The following is an 18,696-nucleotide window of genomic DNA, read 5'->3' on the forward strand; positions in this document are numbered from 1 at the left end:
AATGCAATTTTTTTTTTGGAAAATGTTTGTGGGTGGACTCTTTTTTTTTTCAGGGAAAAGAAAAAAGTTCTATTAATAAGACTCTTGGAACAAAATATCCCAAGGCAAAATGGAAAGTACAAAACACCTATGTAAAGGACTTTCATATATTAAAATATGTAACAAGGGGAAGTCTATTTCAAAGCTGAATGAATAGTCAATTGGGAGGTCTATAATGCCAAACCATGTGGGTTTGGAAAATGAGAAAATGCCAACAATTTATGTTGTGAGAAAACATCTCTCTTCCTCATAGTCTTTGAAGTGGCCTATATTCTCTCCAATCTCCCACAGAGAGTAAGCTCAGTCTTTGTCTAGACCCCTTAGAGAGCCTCTGTAGTAGGTATGCTCAAAAAATCAATAGTATGGCTACATTTGGTTGTCCATATATACCAAGCAATAATGGTAGCTATGAGCTTCTGCGTTTGTGACAATGCCCTTGAGTCCACAATGTTTGCTAGAAAATTTGGCATGATCATCTTGCTCACAAGCTGCCCCAAAACTTTATAGGCATGGCACTCTTGTACATTCTCATGTCCACAAGCTAGGCCTTTGTTTGTGACCAAGCAACTATTCCCACCTAAGCAATCATAAAGTTTGTAGTGCTATGAAAAATTATCTTAAGGGCTCTCCTTTGGGTCTCCTAAGCCCTTGGGGAATCCCATATGCAGTGCCTTTGTGTCTCCTCAAACTCCCTACATCTAGCTCAAGGGATAGCGTCTCTACCATAGCTCAGCTATGTACCAACTGCTAAACCCCAATGGGCTATGAACCAAAGAAAGAGTGAAACTTTTAGCTAGCTCTGTATTTCAGCAGTATGAATAGCAAATTGCCTTTTTCCAAAAACCTATGGTTTGCATAGAGAAAACACAGGATGTATGAACATAGTTGAAACACTATAACTTAGATAATAATGCAATAAATACAAACCCTAAACGTAGAGCACAAAACACAAAACACAAGCACAAAGAGAGAAGAAATAGAACTTTGAAGTGAATGAATCAATGTTGTAAATGAATGAGAGAATGTAGAGAATGCTCAAGGGCAGAGCTGTCCAACAGCCAATGGCTCTTGTGGGAGCAAGGTGAGGGAGGTGTCAATGTGTATAGTCTATCGGAGATGGATCCCGAGTGCAATAACCACTAGTCAGATGAAAGGCTGATGAAGAAAAGTGCTGAAAACACAAAAACAACTTGCTATAGATGCGAACACAAATCAAGCCGATGTTGGAAACACAAAAACAACTTGCTATAGATGTGAACACAAATTAGGCCGATGCTAGAAATGGAAAGGCAACAAGCTGGAAACTAGAATGTAGCAGTCTCTGTAGTTGGAAGTGGTAAATGCAGCAATGTGACCGCCTAAAGATGATGGCAAATGATGACCGGTAGGAGTGGGAGGCTGGTCGACAATTGTAGATCACATAGCAGTGGTCCTTGGAGGAGGATGGACAACTAGTGTAAAAGGGCTTATGGCTGAAACCAACAAGACAAGGATAGATTGAATAGTGGGCAGCTTGTCCTTTCATAGATGCAAAAGGATCCTCCCAAATTAGGGTTTTCTTATGGGACATAGGAACTCTCTAGGACCGTGCAATGTTTTATGAAAATTTTGGTAATTTACATGTTTTGGGGCTGTTTTAAAGAGCTGATCGGTTTGTGGTGCATTTTTAGCCCAATGCCCCACATAAACCAAGAAGGGACTAGAAAAAAAGCCCAATCCCATTTTAACCCCAAGCTGTCCCACTCCAAAGCAGCCAGGGCATTGGACAAAGGGTGCTTGTCAATTGCCCAATGGCCTACCAAGACTACAGAGGCGATGGTTATCTTACCAAGGGAGCCCAAGTGATCACCGTAGAGAGGCCAAGGTATTGGACAAAGGGTGCTTGTCGGTCAGTGGTCTACTAGGACTTGCAAAGGGAGAGAGGACCACATGGAACTATTTTTTTTTCTTTGAGAAGATAGGGTTTGCGGCCTATCAATGGAAATAGTTTGCTTCATGTGTATGTACTATGTATGCCTTCTATAAGATTCAGCCTTCTCCCACCTTGATTGAAGAGAATGCATGCTGTGATTGTGTTCACTTTATGTTTGCATCGCTGAACATTGATTCTAAAACAGAGGACTATGTGTAAGGTGCCTGGTAAATAGTTTGAGTAAATGATCCCAATGCTTTGTGGCTGCTAGAAGTAGTTGGACTTTTTTGCCCTCCAGCACATTGGAGAAAAGTTGGGAGTTTTTCCCAAAAGTCAGCTAGATCATCATCTTGGGCATGTCATCCTTCCTTTTGTGCATGTCAAATATGCATGTTAGGAACTGGTTTTTAGAGCAAAAATCTTAGAAGGCATAGAATTTGCAGATTGTGATCATAGTAATTCTGTATCTTACTGATCTTTTGTGAGCATAACAGTTGCAGATAGCCAACACTTACCTTAAGTCAGCAGCTGGTGGTGTATTGGTTAATGTAAGCTGTGCCAGTGGAGTATCAACAAGGCGTTTCATCAAAAGTGGCTTATATTCTTGCGTTATTGCTCTGGATTTCTCAGAGAGTATGCTACGGGAGCTTCAAGGCCTCATAGAACAAGATGTAACATTGAAAACTTGGTATGTGTTCATTTGATCAGAGTTTGTATTTGGTTCACTACTTATACAGCTTGTGTTTTGGTTAATTCTAGTAGTTTGGAGTACGACTTGAGTTCTAGCAATTTGGTAGAGGAGCAAGATGACTTGATGATTTGAGCAGCTCCTGTTTCATGTGAATGCAAGTATAATTTCTGAAGATAATAACAAACTTGCATCTCATATTGAAAGAGAAATTGCGTGCTCTGCCACAAAAAAAGACGATTCACTATGAGTAATCAACCTACAATACACATTTGGAAAATCCAATGGGCTGAGGAACCTTCATGGCACCTTTGAGGTCTTTATGATTAGGACACAACTAGAAGAAGAGTGGATGCTAAAAGCTTGCTATACATCTTGAGTGGAGGGTGTTTACCTCAAAAAGCTTGTTGTTGCGTGTGCACAATGAAAGCGAAAGAAAATAGAAGAAATGAGATGGATGAAATGTGCTCTATGTACAATGTGCTACATGATTTGACACAACTGACTGAGTAATACAACTAGTTGATACATATAAAGCTCAGATATGCGACTTGAGTAGTAAATGAGCAGCCCTGGAAACAAAGTGGGCTGCTTAAAATGGGGATGGATGACCATTATATGTTAGATAGTGTATAAAGGGAGAAGAATTCTTCTCATTAGTTTATTTTGCACACAAATGGAGATGAAGCAAGCAAAAGAGAGAAAAAAATGCTCTGAACATAGGGAATGCCATAAAATCCCCGAATCACAAAGTCGAAGTCTGTATATGAACTCTACTGGATTTGCTGTTAAACTTGATGTTGACATTGCTCCTTTTGCAAAATTACTGTATGAGTTTCAACCACAAAGGGTTTATTCGGATCCATTATATCCAAAAGTGAAGTTGTAGCGAAAGTTGCCTTGAACATTTTAAAGCTTTCATTCTGACTTGTTTCCCTTAAACTTGGTGAGACATGGGAATAACTGTCCTGGGTTGACAACACCCTATAGAAAAGCTTTTCCTTTTGCTTTGAGCTGGTTGGTCATTGGAATAGCTACCCTGCTATAAGAGAGAATGAATTGGCAATACATTCCAGATATACCCAGGAAGGTTTGCAGCTCGTCTCGGTTCTGTAGAGGTGGCCATTCTAAAATTGTTTGTACTTTCTGGGCCCATCCCAATTTTGTCTTTAGAAATAATATGGCCAAGATATTTGACCTTACTGTGAAGAATTCCCAATTGGATTTTGTAGCATAGTGGGAACGTTTTAAACTTTTTTGACAAATCAAACACCTTCCTTAAATGTTCCAGATGGCCTTTTCAAGTTTTCATATAGATAAGGACATTCTCAAGAAAGATAAGAACAAGATGACCTAGGTGAGGCCTGTAAGAGACTATCTATGAGCTTCATGAATATGCTTGGTGCATTGGTAAGACCAAAAGGCAAAATCTCGTCCTAATGTTGTTTTGCATATATGTCCTCGACTAATCTGTGTTGGAAAGTATTTCAAGTCGCATTTCGTGTGGATACACTATTTACTATTCACTATTTTCCTAAGTAAAAGCAAATAGGTTGTACCCAAGGGAAAATATTTTTCATGTGGATACACTATTTCGTATGGATACACTATTTACTATTCACTATTTTCCTAAGTAAAAGCAAATAGGTTGTACCCAAGGGAAAATGTTTTTTACTGTGGTTATTTACTTTTTACCCAGTAAAAGTAAAGGACTTCACCTTTGGGTAAATTCTAAAATCTAGAACTTACTAGTTTGTTCTTGAACTTGCTAGATGATTTTAAAACTCATTATATGGAACTTACTAGTTACTTCTAGAACTACTAGAGTCTTCCCCCAGAAACTTCTATACCTGTTGTATAAACCTATAAAAGGACACAATCTGTCACATGTTGTATCTTAACCTTTGAGAATAATTCAAGTGCTTCACTTTGTAAACTTGAGAGTCTCTCCCTTTTTGTAATGGATATTTATATTATATCAAATCACATAAGGATCACAAAAGTCATAGCAAGAGAACATAAAAGATTGCAGTGTGCCAAGAAACCAAGTCCTTCCTAGGGAGGATGTGAGCATGCTCAATGAGATCTAACTACCAATGCAGAAGATCCTTGAGCCTAGATATGTGTTCTTGAACACCAGAGGCTGAATTAAAAACGAACACATTCTGGATGACCCAGTTATGCCAACAACACGAAAATCTGAGAAAGTGCTCTCTCTTTTTTTCGTAAAAGGTAATTGTATTAATTACGAAAAAAGGTACAAGTTTACATGATTACAAGATATCGTGTGTAAAATCTCAGTACAAAACCACAAAAGAGTTACTCAAGTTATGGCAAAGACGCAGAGGAAATTGCCATATGCCAGGGAAGTAAGTCCTCCCGAGGGAGCAAGTCAGAGTGCCGAATGAGATCTATCTGCCAATGCAAGAGACCTTTAAGCCGCGCAATGTGTCCCGGAACATTAGAGGCCGAATCAAAAAGAAAGGCATTCCGAGTGGTCCAATTGTGTCAACATCCCCAGTATCTAAGAAAGTGGAACAAGATCTTCATATGCAACTGTGCCGATGTGGGGTATTTTGGCCGTACAAAAACCCAATCGAAAGGGCTTAGCGAGAAACCAACCACAGCTCGCCAAACTGCTGACAAAAGCGACCAGATATTCTTAGCGAGAGGGCAAGAAATAAATCGATGACGGGCCGATTCCACACTAGTGGTGCAGAAGAAACAATTGCCGTTAGAGATTTGACGCTTGGAAAGGGCCGAGGCAAGAGGAAGACCAGCAATCATCACCCTCCAAAGAAAGACCTTGCATTTGAAAGGTGTCTTGTTCAACCAGCCCTCCATCATTGTTGCCTTCCACCATGACTGAGATTTCCGCAATCCCCATACAGTATTAGCTTTAGTCACCAGCCATTGAAGATCTTTAATCAGAAGATGGTACACCTGGTTAGCTGAAGCATTTTCCAAATTCAACCGAGCTGCAAGGTCCCAGTCCTGCCAAGGACGATCCAAAGCGTTGCTGTACGAAACGATATCAAAACATTACGATTGACAAGGGTGGCATTTGCAATTGAAGTCAAGCCCAAACGGGCCATGCGGTTAAATTTTGATCTAAGCTCATGTTTGCCTTCCCACGAAAGTAATCTCGAGGTTGCCAACAATTCCAGTTGAAAAGAGTTAGTATGTAAGCAGTCCTCCGCTGGATGCCAACGCCCCTTCTGGAGAACCGATTTCCACGAGCCGACCAAATGAACAAGCAAGGATGAGGAATGACTAGAAAATTGAGAGTCTGCATTAGGAACATGCCACCAGGAGCTCCGAATTTGCGTATTACCATGCAGAAGCCCGCGGTCCTCAAGAAAATAATGGGCTATAACAACCCACGGGTGATGATCTACGCACATGGCACGAAAAAGAGACCAACGAAGTGCCAGCATATGAGTTTCGATATCCAAAATAGCCCCATCACCCATGCCTTTGGGAGTACATGTATGCGGCCAAGAAATCCATGAAATGCATGCATGCAATGAATCCTTCTTCCATAACATGAAACGAATGGGCCGAGTAAGAGCATTCAAAGTAGTATTAGTCCAAGGCAGCAATGGCAAGAAATATGTGAGCATTGGTAGGATAATTGTCTGAGCCACTTTGAGGCGAACATGGAAGGGCCAAGCTTGCGACTTCCAATACAGAAACTTAGCTGCCAGTTTCTATGAAATCCACTCTAGTAGTTGCTTCGGCCGAACATCAACACCCAAAGGGTACCCAAGTTGCCTGACAATGGAACCACAAGGAACAACCTGTCCTTGCCAGCCCAATGACTGTAAATCGGACTCTGTGCAACTGAGAATGGCTGATTTGAAAGCATTGATACGAAGACCAGAAGCATGACCAAAGAGCGTCCAAATATCTAATGCCTTGCGAATATTGTCCTTGTCCGTACGCAAAATCATAAAGCTGTCATCAGCCAAAGATTGACTAATGAAGTGCTGTCCAAAAGGAAGAGACAATCCAGCCAACTGAGTAGAAGCTGCCATAGAAGATAATATCGAAAGAACCGGATGAGTCGCAAAGGCAAAGATGAGAGGACTCAAAGGGCAACCCTGTCTCACAGAGCGTGCAAGGACAAATGGCTCTGTAACACCACCATTTAGCATAACTCGCGAAGAAGCCGCAGCACTAATGGTGTAGATCAAGCGGGACATCCGAGTACCAAAGTCCATAGTAGACATAAGTTCTGCAATGAAAGACCAGTCTAAATAATCAAAAGCCTTTTCCAGATCCAATTGAATCAATACCACTTCCTCACTAGAGTGCCTTGCATAGTCAATAGCTAGTTGCACATTTAAGATATTATGCAAAATGTTTCGGCCCTTAATAAAACCATATTGAAGAGGATGCACAATGGCCGGAAGATGCTTGTGGAGCCGATTCGCCAGCACTTTGGAAAAGATTTTATACATCGAACCCATCAAAGAAATTGGTCTCCAATGTTGCAACATTGACGGCGAAGGAACTTTTGAAAGCAATTTGATAAGACCTTTCCATGAGGAAGGCATGATCCCTGTTTCCCAAATCTGCTGAAACATAGTCGTCAATGGTTTCACTAGTTGGGTAGTAGAACTCTCAAAGAATTCATTGGTGAGACCATCCCAACCGGGGCTTTTATCCTTAGGCAGGCGTAACAAAACATCTATAACCTCCTTCTCGCAAATATCTGCCTCCAAAGTAGTTTGCATATCAAGTGGAACCTGATGGCGAACAAGATCATAGAAGACTGAGCGTGCATGCGTAACCTGGCTAGAAGGTGAATGCGAAGAACCAAGAAGATCTAGAAAATAATTCCTGCACATATTGACAATAGTCTGAGGATTAGTGACCATTCGACCTTCAGAATCCTGGAGTCAAGTCATATTTTCTCGAGCAGGAGATGCATGCAGAGCGTGGAAGAATTTATGAGACTGACAAGCACTATCTTGCAAATTCTCAGTCAAATGTTGCAATTTGGCATGCTGATAGGATTTGAACTGAAACTCTTTAATAAGATCAGTCAAACGCATTGCCAGTGACAGCAGAAATACATCATCTGGAGTGTCCATCAGCAGAGAATGAACCAAAGCCAGTAAGTCCTCCGCTGCTTTTCGACGCCGCCGACAAAGAGAGGCATGATGGATCCCATGCTGCTGAGCGACCCGCTGCACATTAGAGAGCAATTGTTCAAAAGAAGTAGTGCCCTCAGAGGCAAAGTCCAATAAGAATCTATCAATCAATTGCTGCATATAGCCCTGAAAGATTGAATGCTTCAAATAAGACGAGTTGAAACGCAAAGGGAGTCTATCCAGCAATTGCATAAAAGGTGCAATGGGTTGTGCAAGTATCTCAAGTTGGAGAGGGAAATGGTCCGACAAGGCATATTGCTGCAACACCTGCATTTCCAGTATCTCAGGCAGGAAATCATCATCCTGCATGATGTACATGCGGTCCAACTGGGACCATGTAGTTGCATACTGCGTCGAATGGAAAGTAAACCTTGTAGAGGAAGGGTGTAGCCACGACCAGAGATCTTGCTTAAGTACAGCAAGAGCAAACACATTCCACAGCTGACTTTCCGGAGCGTCCATCACCGAATGCCCTGATGTGGACTGTGAAGAATCAACACACATATTAAAATCCCCCATAAAAAAACCCCGTCTGCCAAGTGACAAGGAGGTCTGCAAAGTATTCCAAAGATCCCGGCGGGATAAAGGGTCATTCGGAGCATAGAGGCTCAGCAACCATAAGATCTCTCCTTCAAATAAAACTTCGATTACCACAAAGCGGCCATGTGCATCATTTTTAATAAGAACAGGCTGATATTTCTCGTATACAATCATAAGCACACTAGAATAATGCATGGCATGTGTCCTTGCATAAAACAAGCGAAACCCATGGCAATCCATAACTTTTCCTACTTCCTCGTGACTCTTGTGCTCAACAGCACACAAGACATCCCACCGACTCCAATGCAATACCGTCCACATGGCATGTTGCTTATGGTGAGAACAAATGCCTCGCACATTCCACGTGGCTATCTTCATATGTCTTCAAAAAAGAAAATTAGGAACGAGGCACTGCTTGCCTCGATTTAACCTTTTGTGCTAGAATGTCAAGGACACCCTCATCCAAAAAATCAGCTAACATGGCAAAAGAGTTCTGACAGCCAGCTTTAGAGGTAGACGGAATATCCACGGTTTTGGGGATGGAACGGGGATAACGATGATCCCATGGTGTAATCACATTACCTCTAGTATCAAAAGCCAACTTAGCGGGTGGGCCCTTTGGACCGTTTGTATATACTTTCCTCGTAGACTGATTACGGGGAGCAGAAGAAACCATAGTACTCGTAGTGTGCTCTGTAGACAACATTTCTTTCCTGCGCATATGCGTGCGCATGGAATCTTGAGAAGTATTAGGCCCAGTATTCGCCGCCCTAGGCCAACGTGTGGGAAATCCCCGTACTAATGCACTAAAAAGGTTACACCAATCATGGCAACGACCCAGAGGCAATTGCCATATGCCAGGGATGCAAATCCTCCCGAGGGAGCAAGTCGGAGTGGCGAATGAGATCTAGCTGCCAATGCAAGTGCCCTTTAAGCCTGGCAATATGTCTCGGTACATTAGAGGCCGAATCAAAGAGAAAAGCATTGCGTGTGGTCCAAATGTGCTAGCATCCCCAGTATCTGAAAAAGTGAAATAAGATCTTCATATGTAACTGTGGCGGTGTGGGGTACTTTGGGCGCACAAAAACCCAATCGAAAGGAGTTAGTGAGGATCCCACCACCGCGCGCTAGATTTGCGACAAGAGTAACCAGATATTCTTGGCGAGCGGGCAAGAAAGAAAACGATGTCGGGCCGATTCCGCAGTAGTGGTACAGAAGAAACAATTGCCATTCGAGATTCGACGCTTGGAAAGGGCCGAGGCAAGAGGAAGACCACCAATCATTACCCGCCAAAGAAAGACCTTGCATTTGAATGGTGCCTTATTCAGCCAACCCTCCATCAGCGGTGCCTGCTATCATGACAGCGATTTCCGCAGTCCCCAAACAGTATTAGCTTTCACACCCAGCCGGTGGTGATCTTGAATGAGAAGATGATACACCTGATTAGTAGAGGCCTTTTCCAGACTCAACCGGCGTGCAATGTCCCAGTCCTGCCAAGGACGGATCCACAGCCAGGGCAGGAAAGGGTTGCCTGCCCTGAAGCTCCAACAAAAGCTTTTCCCATAAACCACGGTATCCGCGCGGGATCCTGAAAAGTCTCCTAGCAATCCGAAACGATGTGAGGACATTGTGAGTGGCAAGGGTAGCATCCGCAATCGAAGTCACACCTAAACGGGCCATGCGGTTAAATCTCGGTCTGAGCTAATGTTTGTCTTTCCATGAAAGTAATCTGGATACTGCCAACAATTCCAGCTGAAAGGAGTTAGTCTGCAAGCGGTCCCCTACTGGATGCCAACGGGCCTTTTGGAGCACCACTTTCCAAGAGCCGACCAAGTGCAGTAACAAAGAGGAAGAGGGGCCGGAAAATCGAGAGTCAGCATTAAGGACATGCCACCAGGAGGCTCGAAGCCGTGTGTTACCATGGCGTAGCCCGCTGTCCTCAAGAAAATAACGGGCTATGATGGTCCATGGGTGATGATCCACACACATGGCATGAAAAAGAGACCAACGAAGAGCCAGCATATGAGTTTCTGCATCCAAAATAGCGCCACCACCCATGCGTTTAGGGGTACATGTATGTGACCATGAAATCCATGAAATGCTTGCTTCCAGGGAATCCTTCTTCCATAGCATGAAACGAATGGGATGAGTGAGAGCCTTCAAAATAGTAGGCGTCCACGGCAGCAATGGCAGGAAATACGTTAGCATTGGTAGCATAATTGTCTGAGCCACTTTGAGGCGCACATGGAATGGCCACGCTTGCGACTTCCAATACATAAACTTCGCCGCCAGTTTTTGTGAAATCCACTCCAGCAGGTCCTTTGGCCGGACATCCACTCCCAACGGGTATCCAAGATGCCGGACAATGGATCCACGGGAAACCACCTGGCCCTGCCAACCTAATGACTATAAATCAGGCTCCGTGCAACTGAGAATGGCCGACTTAAAGGCATTGATGCGAAGACCACAGGCCTGACCAAAGAGCGTCCAAACATCTAATGCCTTTCGAATGTTGTCCCTGTCTGCCCGCAAAATCATAAAGGTGTCATCAGCCAAAGATTGACTAATGAAGTGCTGCCCCAAAGGAAGAGACAATCCTACCAGCAGCTGAGCAGAAGCCGCCATTGAGGATAACATTGAAAGGACCGGGTGAGTCGCCAGGGCAAAGAAGAGAGGACTCAAAGGGCAACCCTGTCTGACCGAGCGTGCAAGGACAAATGGCTCAGTAACCCCACCATTGAGCAGAACTCTCGAAGAAGCCGCAGCACTAATGGTGTAGATCAATCGGGACATCCGGGTACCAAAGCCCATAGCAGACATGAGATCTGCAATGAAAGACCAGTCCACATAGTCAAACGCCTTTTCCAAGTCCAATTGAATCAACACCACTTCCTGACTGGAGTGCCGCGCATAGTCAATAGCCATTTTCACATTCAAGATATTATGCAGAATGTTTCGGCCCTTGATGAAACCATATTGAAGAGGATGCACAATAGCTGGAAGGTGCTTGTGCAGCCGATTCGCCAGCACTTTGGAGAAGATTTTATACATCGAGCCCATCAAGGAAATTGGTCTCTAGTGTTGCAGCTTTGACGGCGAAGGGACCTTGGGAATTAGTTTGATAAGGCCTTCTTTCCATGAGGAAGGCATGACCCCTGTTTCCCAAACCTGCTGACACATGACCGCCAATGGCTTCACCAACTGCGTGGCCGAGTTCTCAAAGAATTCATTAGTGAGACCATCCCAACAAGGACTTTTATCCTTAGGCAGGTGCAACAAAACATCCATAACCTCCGCCTCGCAAATATCCGCCTCCAAAGTGGCTTGCATATCAAGTGGAACCTGCTGGCGGACCAGATGATAGAAGACCGAGCGGGCATGCGTAACCTGGCTAGAAGGCGAGGGAGAAGAACCAAGAAGTTCCATAAAATAATTTTTGCACATAGTGACAATGGTCTGCGGATCAGTGACCATGCGACCTTCCGAATCCTGGAGTCTAGTCATATTTTCGCGAGCCGGAGAAGCATACAAGGCGCGAAAGAACTTATGAGACTGGCAGGCACTATCTTGCAATGTGTCAGTCAAGTTATGTAGCTTGGCCTGCTGATAAGATTTCAACTGAAATACTTGAATAAGATGGGCCAAACGCCTTTCCAGTGACAGCAGAAAATCATCATCTGGGGAATCCACGAGCAAGGAACGGACCAAAGCCAGTAAGTCCTCTGCTGCATGTCGACGTTGCCGACAAAGAGAGGCATCATGAATCCCATACTGCCGAGCAACCCGCTGCACACTAGAGAGCAGCCGCGCAAATGCAGCCAAGCCGTCAGAGGCGAAGTCCAATAAGAACCTCTCAATCAATTGCTGCATATAGCCCTGAAAAATTGGATGCTTCAAATAAGAGGAGTTGAAACGTAAAGGGAGCCTATCCAGCAACTGCATAAAAGGTGCAATAGATTGTGCCCGCATCTCAAGGTGGAGGGGGAAATGGTCCGACAACGCATATTGCTGCAAGACCTTCATTTCCAGCATCTCGGGAAGAAAATCATCCCCTTGCATGATATACATTCGGTCCAACCGCGACCAAGTAGTTGCATATTGTGCGGAATGAAAAGTAAAGCCTGAAAAAGAAGGGTGAAGCCACGACCAAAGATCTTGCTTAAGCACGCGCAAAGCAAAGGAATTCCACACCCGGCTTTCCGGCGTATCCATTACCGAATGCCCTGAAGTGGACTGAGAAGAGTCAACAGACATATTGAAATCTCCCATCAAAAACCCCCTTCGGCCAAGTGACATGGAGCCCTGCAAAGTCGACCAAAGATCCCGTCGGGATGCGGGATCATTCGGAGCATAGAGGCCCAGCAACCATAAAACCTCTCCTTCAAATAAGACTTCGATTACCAGAAAGCGGCCCTGCACATCATTTTTGACAAGAACAGGCTGGTATTTCTCATGGACAATCATCAGCACGCCCGAATAGTGCGTACCATGTGTCCCTGCATAAAACAAACGGAATCCATGACAATCCACAATTTTTCCTACTTCAGCGTGACTTTTGTGCTCAACTGCACACAATACATCCCACTGGTTCTCATGCAAGACAGTCCACATGGCATGTTGCTTATGGCGAGAGCAAATGCCTCGCACATTCCACGTGGCTATCTTCATATATCTTCAAAAAAGGAAGTCAGGAACGAGGCGCCTGTTGCCTCGATTTCACCTTTTCCGCGAGAGCATCTAGGACACCCTCATCCAGAAAATCCGCCAATACTGCAAACGAATTCTGGCGACCTGCTTTAGAGGTAGAAGGAAAATCCAGTGCCTTGGGAGCGGGGCGGGGTTAACGCCGATCCCAGGGTGTAATCACATTACCTTTTGTATCAAACGCCAACTTAGCAGGTGGGCCCCTGGGGCCGTCTGTATAGGCTTTCCTTGTAGACTGATTACGGGGGGCAGACGGGGCCATAGTACGCGCATGCGGCTGTGAAGTGAACATTTCTTTCCTGCGCATATACGTGCGCACGGAATCCTGTGAAGTATTAGGCCCAGGATCCGCCAGGCCTGCATCCAACTTTTTACCTTTTTTTTGACGTGCCTCAATCTAATCAGTGCTACGAGAATCCAAACCCAGGACCTGTTGTTTGCCTTTATCCACGACATTTGGTGGCTGAAGGGCCTCCTGTGTCGGGGCATCAAGCACCATGTCATCCTTAGGCAGCACAACCTGTGCATCCTCCAAAGACGGTTGCCTTTCAGGGCATTCGGCCATAAAATGCCCCAATTTACCACATGAAAAGCAGTGCCCTGCAAAGTTGCCCCATTGCAAGCGAAAATGCAGAGGATGCATGCCAGAACAACTGAGGCGAAGCCAGGCGGGCCTTTTCCTGGCCGTGTCCCATAACATGCATAAACGGTTCCGGTTCATTGCCCTGAGGCTTGGGGGGACCAGCACCGTGCCCACAACCGCCATGGCATCCTTCAACATTGTCCAATAGACCGCCGGACAATTTTCCACCTCCACCCACACCGGGCATTCTCGTTGAAGCAGACGCTGGAAATCGCCCATAGGGCGCCATGGTACCACATGGACCAGGCGGCGATCAAAGAATAGTGGCAGCTTGGACAGGAGCGCAGCTCGATGCATTTCCGATTTCAACAGCACCTCATAAAAGCCGCGAGGTCCAAGGAAGATCTCCTCAACACACTCCCCTTGCAATAAATGGTGCATCCACTGGCGAATATGTGACAGCACTGGGATCCTGCCAGTGAAGAAAAGTATAACTGCACGGTCATAAAACACCGAGAAGGACCGCAAGACTGATCAGAGTATTGGCAAAGTCCAGCAAATGCTCCCAGTCAATCTCCTGCGAATCCACAGGATCAGAGGCAACCTGCGCATGGGAACGTTCCTGAGGACCCATTGGCTCGTCAGAAGTATGCTTGGAGCGTTTGCCCGCAGGCGGCAGTTCAGAGCCCGGAGGCATCTCCTCCGTGCAGGGCACCATATCCTCCGGCTCCTCTGTATTGGAATCAGGGCCAAGGGCTGCCACCGTCCGGTCTAGAAAATCCATATCCAGGCCAGCCATACTGCTGTCTTCTGGCTTCTCTCTCTCTCTCTCTCTCTCTCTCTCTCGCTCTCTCTCGCTCTCGCTCTCTCGGTGTCTGTGGAAAGGCAAGGCTGCACTGTCTCCGTGTGCAGGTCGCAGAACCCAGAGGCGCAGGCTCAGGCACGAACAGAGGATACGGCCTCTCACGGGGGCGACGACCACGGCGGCTGACTGGCGAGGGCAGCATCCGACATGCGAGGGTGGCGTCCGACAGGCAAGGGCGGACAGGTCTGGCAAGCGATGGCGGCGGTCAGACGATGGCGTCTGACAGGCGACAGGGCAGCAATCGTCAGGGGCGGGCGAGAGGACAGGCGACAGAACAGGCTGCCGTCTGACAGGACAGGGCAGGTAGTCGTCAGGGGCGGGCGTGAGGACACGCGACAGGGGCAGGCAGTCGTCGGACAGGACAGGCGTCTGACAGGCGGCTGGGGCAGGCAGTCGTCTGACAGGCGACAGGCTTCTAATGGCGAACAGGACCGCGACGAGCAGGAGCCGCTGGTGTGAAACGCGACAGGAGCAGGAACGTTGGCGGGTGAGGGGCGACAGTCATCCGGTCGACGGCAGGGCAGGGCACGCAGGCGCGTCATCGCGAACACTTTCTCTCTCCAGAGTACTCTCTCTCTCTCTCTCTCTCTCTCTCTTCTCTCTCTCTCTCTCATCCGCTCTCTCTCTCTCTCTCTGTGGGTGTGTGTGAGCGCACGCGGGGAAAATAGCCTGCCCTTCACGCTGCAGGAACAAGCGACAGGAGACTGAGATGCCTGCTGGTGGCACACAGGTCCCAGCCCCACAGGAGCATAGGGGGCGTAGGGCAGGCAGGAAGCGCTGGGCACAAACGATTAGGGTTGGGCGCTTTCTCTGCCTCACTTATGGTCCGTCTGAGTCAAGGTGACCCCTGCTTGCAGTAGGGGCGGAAAAGAGGGTGTGCAGGGTAGCGGGTCAGGCACAGGTGATGTATCGACGCGGATGCCTCAGCCCTGCACGCTGACGTAGAGCAGACGAATCAGGTGTGCAGTCGTTCAGGCGTTGACGGGGTAGTCTGACAGGGCGCGCAGGTCTAGGCGCAGGCAGGGGCAGTGACCGGCAGGTCAAACGGGCGGCGGTAGGGATAGGTGCACAGGCGACGGCATGGCTGCTCGCTTCGCGATCGACCTCTCTCTCTCTCTCTCAACTTCTCTCTCTCAGAAAATGCTCTCTTTTTTTTTTGTAAAAGGTAATTGTATTAATTACGAAAAAGGTACAAGTTTACATGATTACAATATACACGATGGCTCTACGCTAGCGTGTGTAAAAACACTTTGTCTCTCCACAAGAACGAGACGACTAAAGAGTTACACAAAAGTCATGGCAAAGACGCAGAGGAAATTGCCAGATGCCAGGGACGTAAGTCCTCCCAAGGGAGCATGTCAGAGTGCCGAATAAGATCTATCTGCCAATGCAAGAGACCTTTAAGCCTAGCAATATGCCCCTGAACATTAGAGGCGGAATCAAAAAGAAAAGCATTCTGAATGGTCCAGTTATGCCAACAGCCCCAATATCTAAAAAAGTGAAACAAGATCTACATATGTGGCGGTGTGGGGTATTTGGGCTGCACAAAAACCCAATCAAACGGGCGTAGCGAGAAACCGACCACCGCTTGCCAAACGGCTGACAAGAATGACCAGATTTTCTTAGCTAGGGGGCAAGAAATAAATCGATGACGGGCCGATTCCACACTGGTGGTGCAAAAGAAACAATGGCCGTTGGAGATTCGACGCTTGGAACGAGCTGAAGCAAGCGGAAGACCACCAATCATCACCCTCCAAAGAAAGACCTTATATTTGAAGGGTGTCTTGTTCAACCAGCCCTCCATCACAGTTATCCTCCACCATGACCGGGATTTACGGAATCCCCATAGAGTATTAGCTTTAGTAACCAACCATTGATGGTCTTTAATCAGAAGATGATACACCTGGTTAGCTGAAGCCTTTTCTAAATTCAGCCAGCCTGCAAGGTCCCAGTCCTGCCAGGGACGATCCGAAGGAAGGGTAGGAAAGGGTTGCCTGCTCTGGAGCACCATCAAAAGCTGTCCCCATAAGTCCCTGTATCCACGAGGGATCCTGAAAAGCCTCCTGGCTGTACGAAATGATAACAACACATTGCGACTGGCAAGGGTGGCATCTGCGGACTGAAGTCAAGCCCAACCGGGCCATGCGGTTAAACTTTGGTCGAGGCTCATGTTTACCTTCCAACGAAAGTAACCGCGAGACTGCCAACAATTCCTGTTGAAAAGAGTTAGTAGCCAAGCGGTCCTCTGCTGGATGCCACTGAGCCTTCTGGAGGACCAGTCGCCAGGAACATACCAAATGGACAAGCAGAGATGATGAAGAACTGGAGAACCGAGAATCGGCATTAAGAGCATGCCACCAAGAACTCCGAATGTGGGTATTACCATGCAGAAGCCCGTGATCCTCAAGAAAATAATGGGCGATAACGACCCACGGGTGATGATCCGAGCACATGGTGCAAAAAAGAGACCAACAGAGTGCCAGCATATGAGTTTGGGCATCTAAAAGTGTTCTCTCTCTCTCTCTCTCTCTCTCTCTCTCTCTGGTTTGATGAATGAATGCTCTGACGAATGGCTGGTTTGATGAATGCTCTGATGAATGAGCCCACTGGTCTGAACTGACGAATGAGAGCCCGCTGGTTTCTCTCTTGAAGTGCTTTGAATAGTGAACAGTGGTGTAATGAACTGAACAGTGGCATGATGCTCTCTAAGCTCTGCTGGAGTAATGTGACAGTAATAATATACCTGCAATGAACAGTAGCGGACCTTATGTTTTTGCCTACAGTGACTGAAGAGACAGTTTGTATCAGATGGCATGTACCTGCAGTGACTGAAGGGAATGTCTGCAGTGTGAAAGGCAAGAATACTGCCATGATACCCTGAATGCTGCAGTGATTGCCTATGTCACAGTGATTGCCATGATGCTCTGAATGCTGCAGTGATTGCCTATGTCACAGTGACAGTTTATGCTACAGCCACATTGTCATTTTATGCAAGAGTGACAGTTTATGCGAGAATGCTACACTAGCAGTTTATGCTACAGCCACATTTTAAACTTCATGCTATAGTGACAGTTTATGTTACTGGTTACTGCTCTAGTTAGACTATTAACAGTTTATGCTACTGCACATGCTATAATCACGACGGAAGAGACTGACAATTAAGGAATCACAAAACCAACCATGGAAACAATGTTTCATACACCACCAAAGAACCTGAGATACAAAACCTATGGGCATAAAACCTGAGATTGGAATATCTCTCCCGGGTCAAGTAGATATGGGAAGACATCCCGCAAAATCAATGAAACACTGTATGAGGAGATGTTGACCATGCTCGGCGTAGGAATGCATATCATGAGGAAGGAAATGGAAAGCAATATACAAGAGCGGGTTCGAGCTGAAATGGAGGAACTAAAAAAAGAGATGCAACAAAGACTGGATGCACACATGGCAGAGAAAGACTCGATGATCTCTAACCTATAAGAAGAACTAGAGGAATGTAGAAAGAAATTGGACACACAAAAGGCATCACAAGTCACACCGGAGCTATAAAAAGAAAATGGATGTTTTAAAAAAGGATATACACACCTATGCAAGTGTGGTGGAAGGAACCCAAAAGAAAATGAAGAATGTTGAGAATGCTGTCAAAGAAAGTGCAGAATGGATAGATGTGGCAAAAAAGAACAAAGGAATGCATGGCAACAATGTGGAAGTTATGAATGCCACCTTGGAAGAGGAGGCAAAAAGATGGGCACACGCACTCTACGTAAGAGTGGTTGGGCTAGATAAGAAAAGCTCTCCAATTGAAGATGCTACAGCTCTTGCCACCAAAATTGGGACTATAGATGTATCCATCATTGGGGCACGGCGAGTCGGGAAAGACAAGACAAAAAAAGTCCTCATCCTAAAGTTTGGAGACTTGACACATCGACTCCTACCGACACGCCACTGCCCTCGTCCCTGCCATCACAACACCATCCCTTTCCCCCCCCCGGGGCCCCGCGCGCCTTGTGGGCCCCACCGCCTGCTCCCATTGCGCCACCTCCTGTGCCCAACCCCCTCGCTTGGTGGCCCCAGCCACCTGCCCCCATTGTGCCACCTCCTGTGCCCCCCCTCCCCCAAAACCGCTCGCTCCCATTGCGCTGCCTCCTGTGCCCAACCCCCTCGCCTTGTGGCCCCAGCCGCTTGCCCCCATTGCGCCGCCTC

The 18,696-nt window shown here is 46.4% G+C and overlaps 1 protein-coding gene across 1 annotated transcript in view; it reads left to right on the top strand.

Annotated features, from left to right (window-relative positions):
• The window catches only part of LOC148033465 (putative methyltransferase At2g41040, chloroplastic), a 241,890-nt gene that overhangs the window by 141,983 nt on the left and 81,211 nt on the right, over positions 1-18,696 (top strand). Inside the window, exon 5 of the mRNA XM_087681380.1 lies at positions 2,446-2,639. Within this exon, the coding sequence (XP_087537506.1) occupies positions 2,446-2,639 (194 nt within the window). The remainder of the gene's footprint in view (positions 1-2,445; positions 2,640-18,696) is intronic.

This window comes from Lygodium microphyllum, chromosome 7 (genome assembly GCF_053477565.2).
Source record: "Lygodium microphyllum isolate KBCC chromosome 7, Lygodium_microphyllum_v1.1.10, whole genome shotgun sequence".
In the NCBI taxonomy this organism is placed as follows: Eukaryota; Viridiplantae; Streptophyta; class Polypodiopsida; order Schizaeales; family Lygodiaceae; genus Lygodium; species Lygodium microphyllum.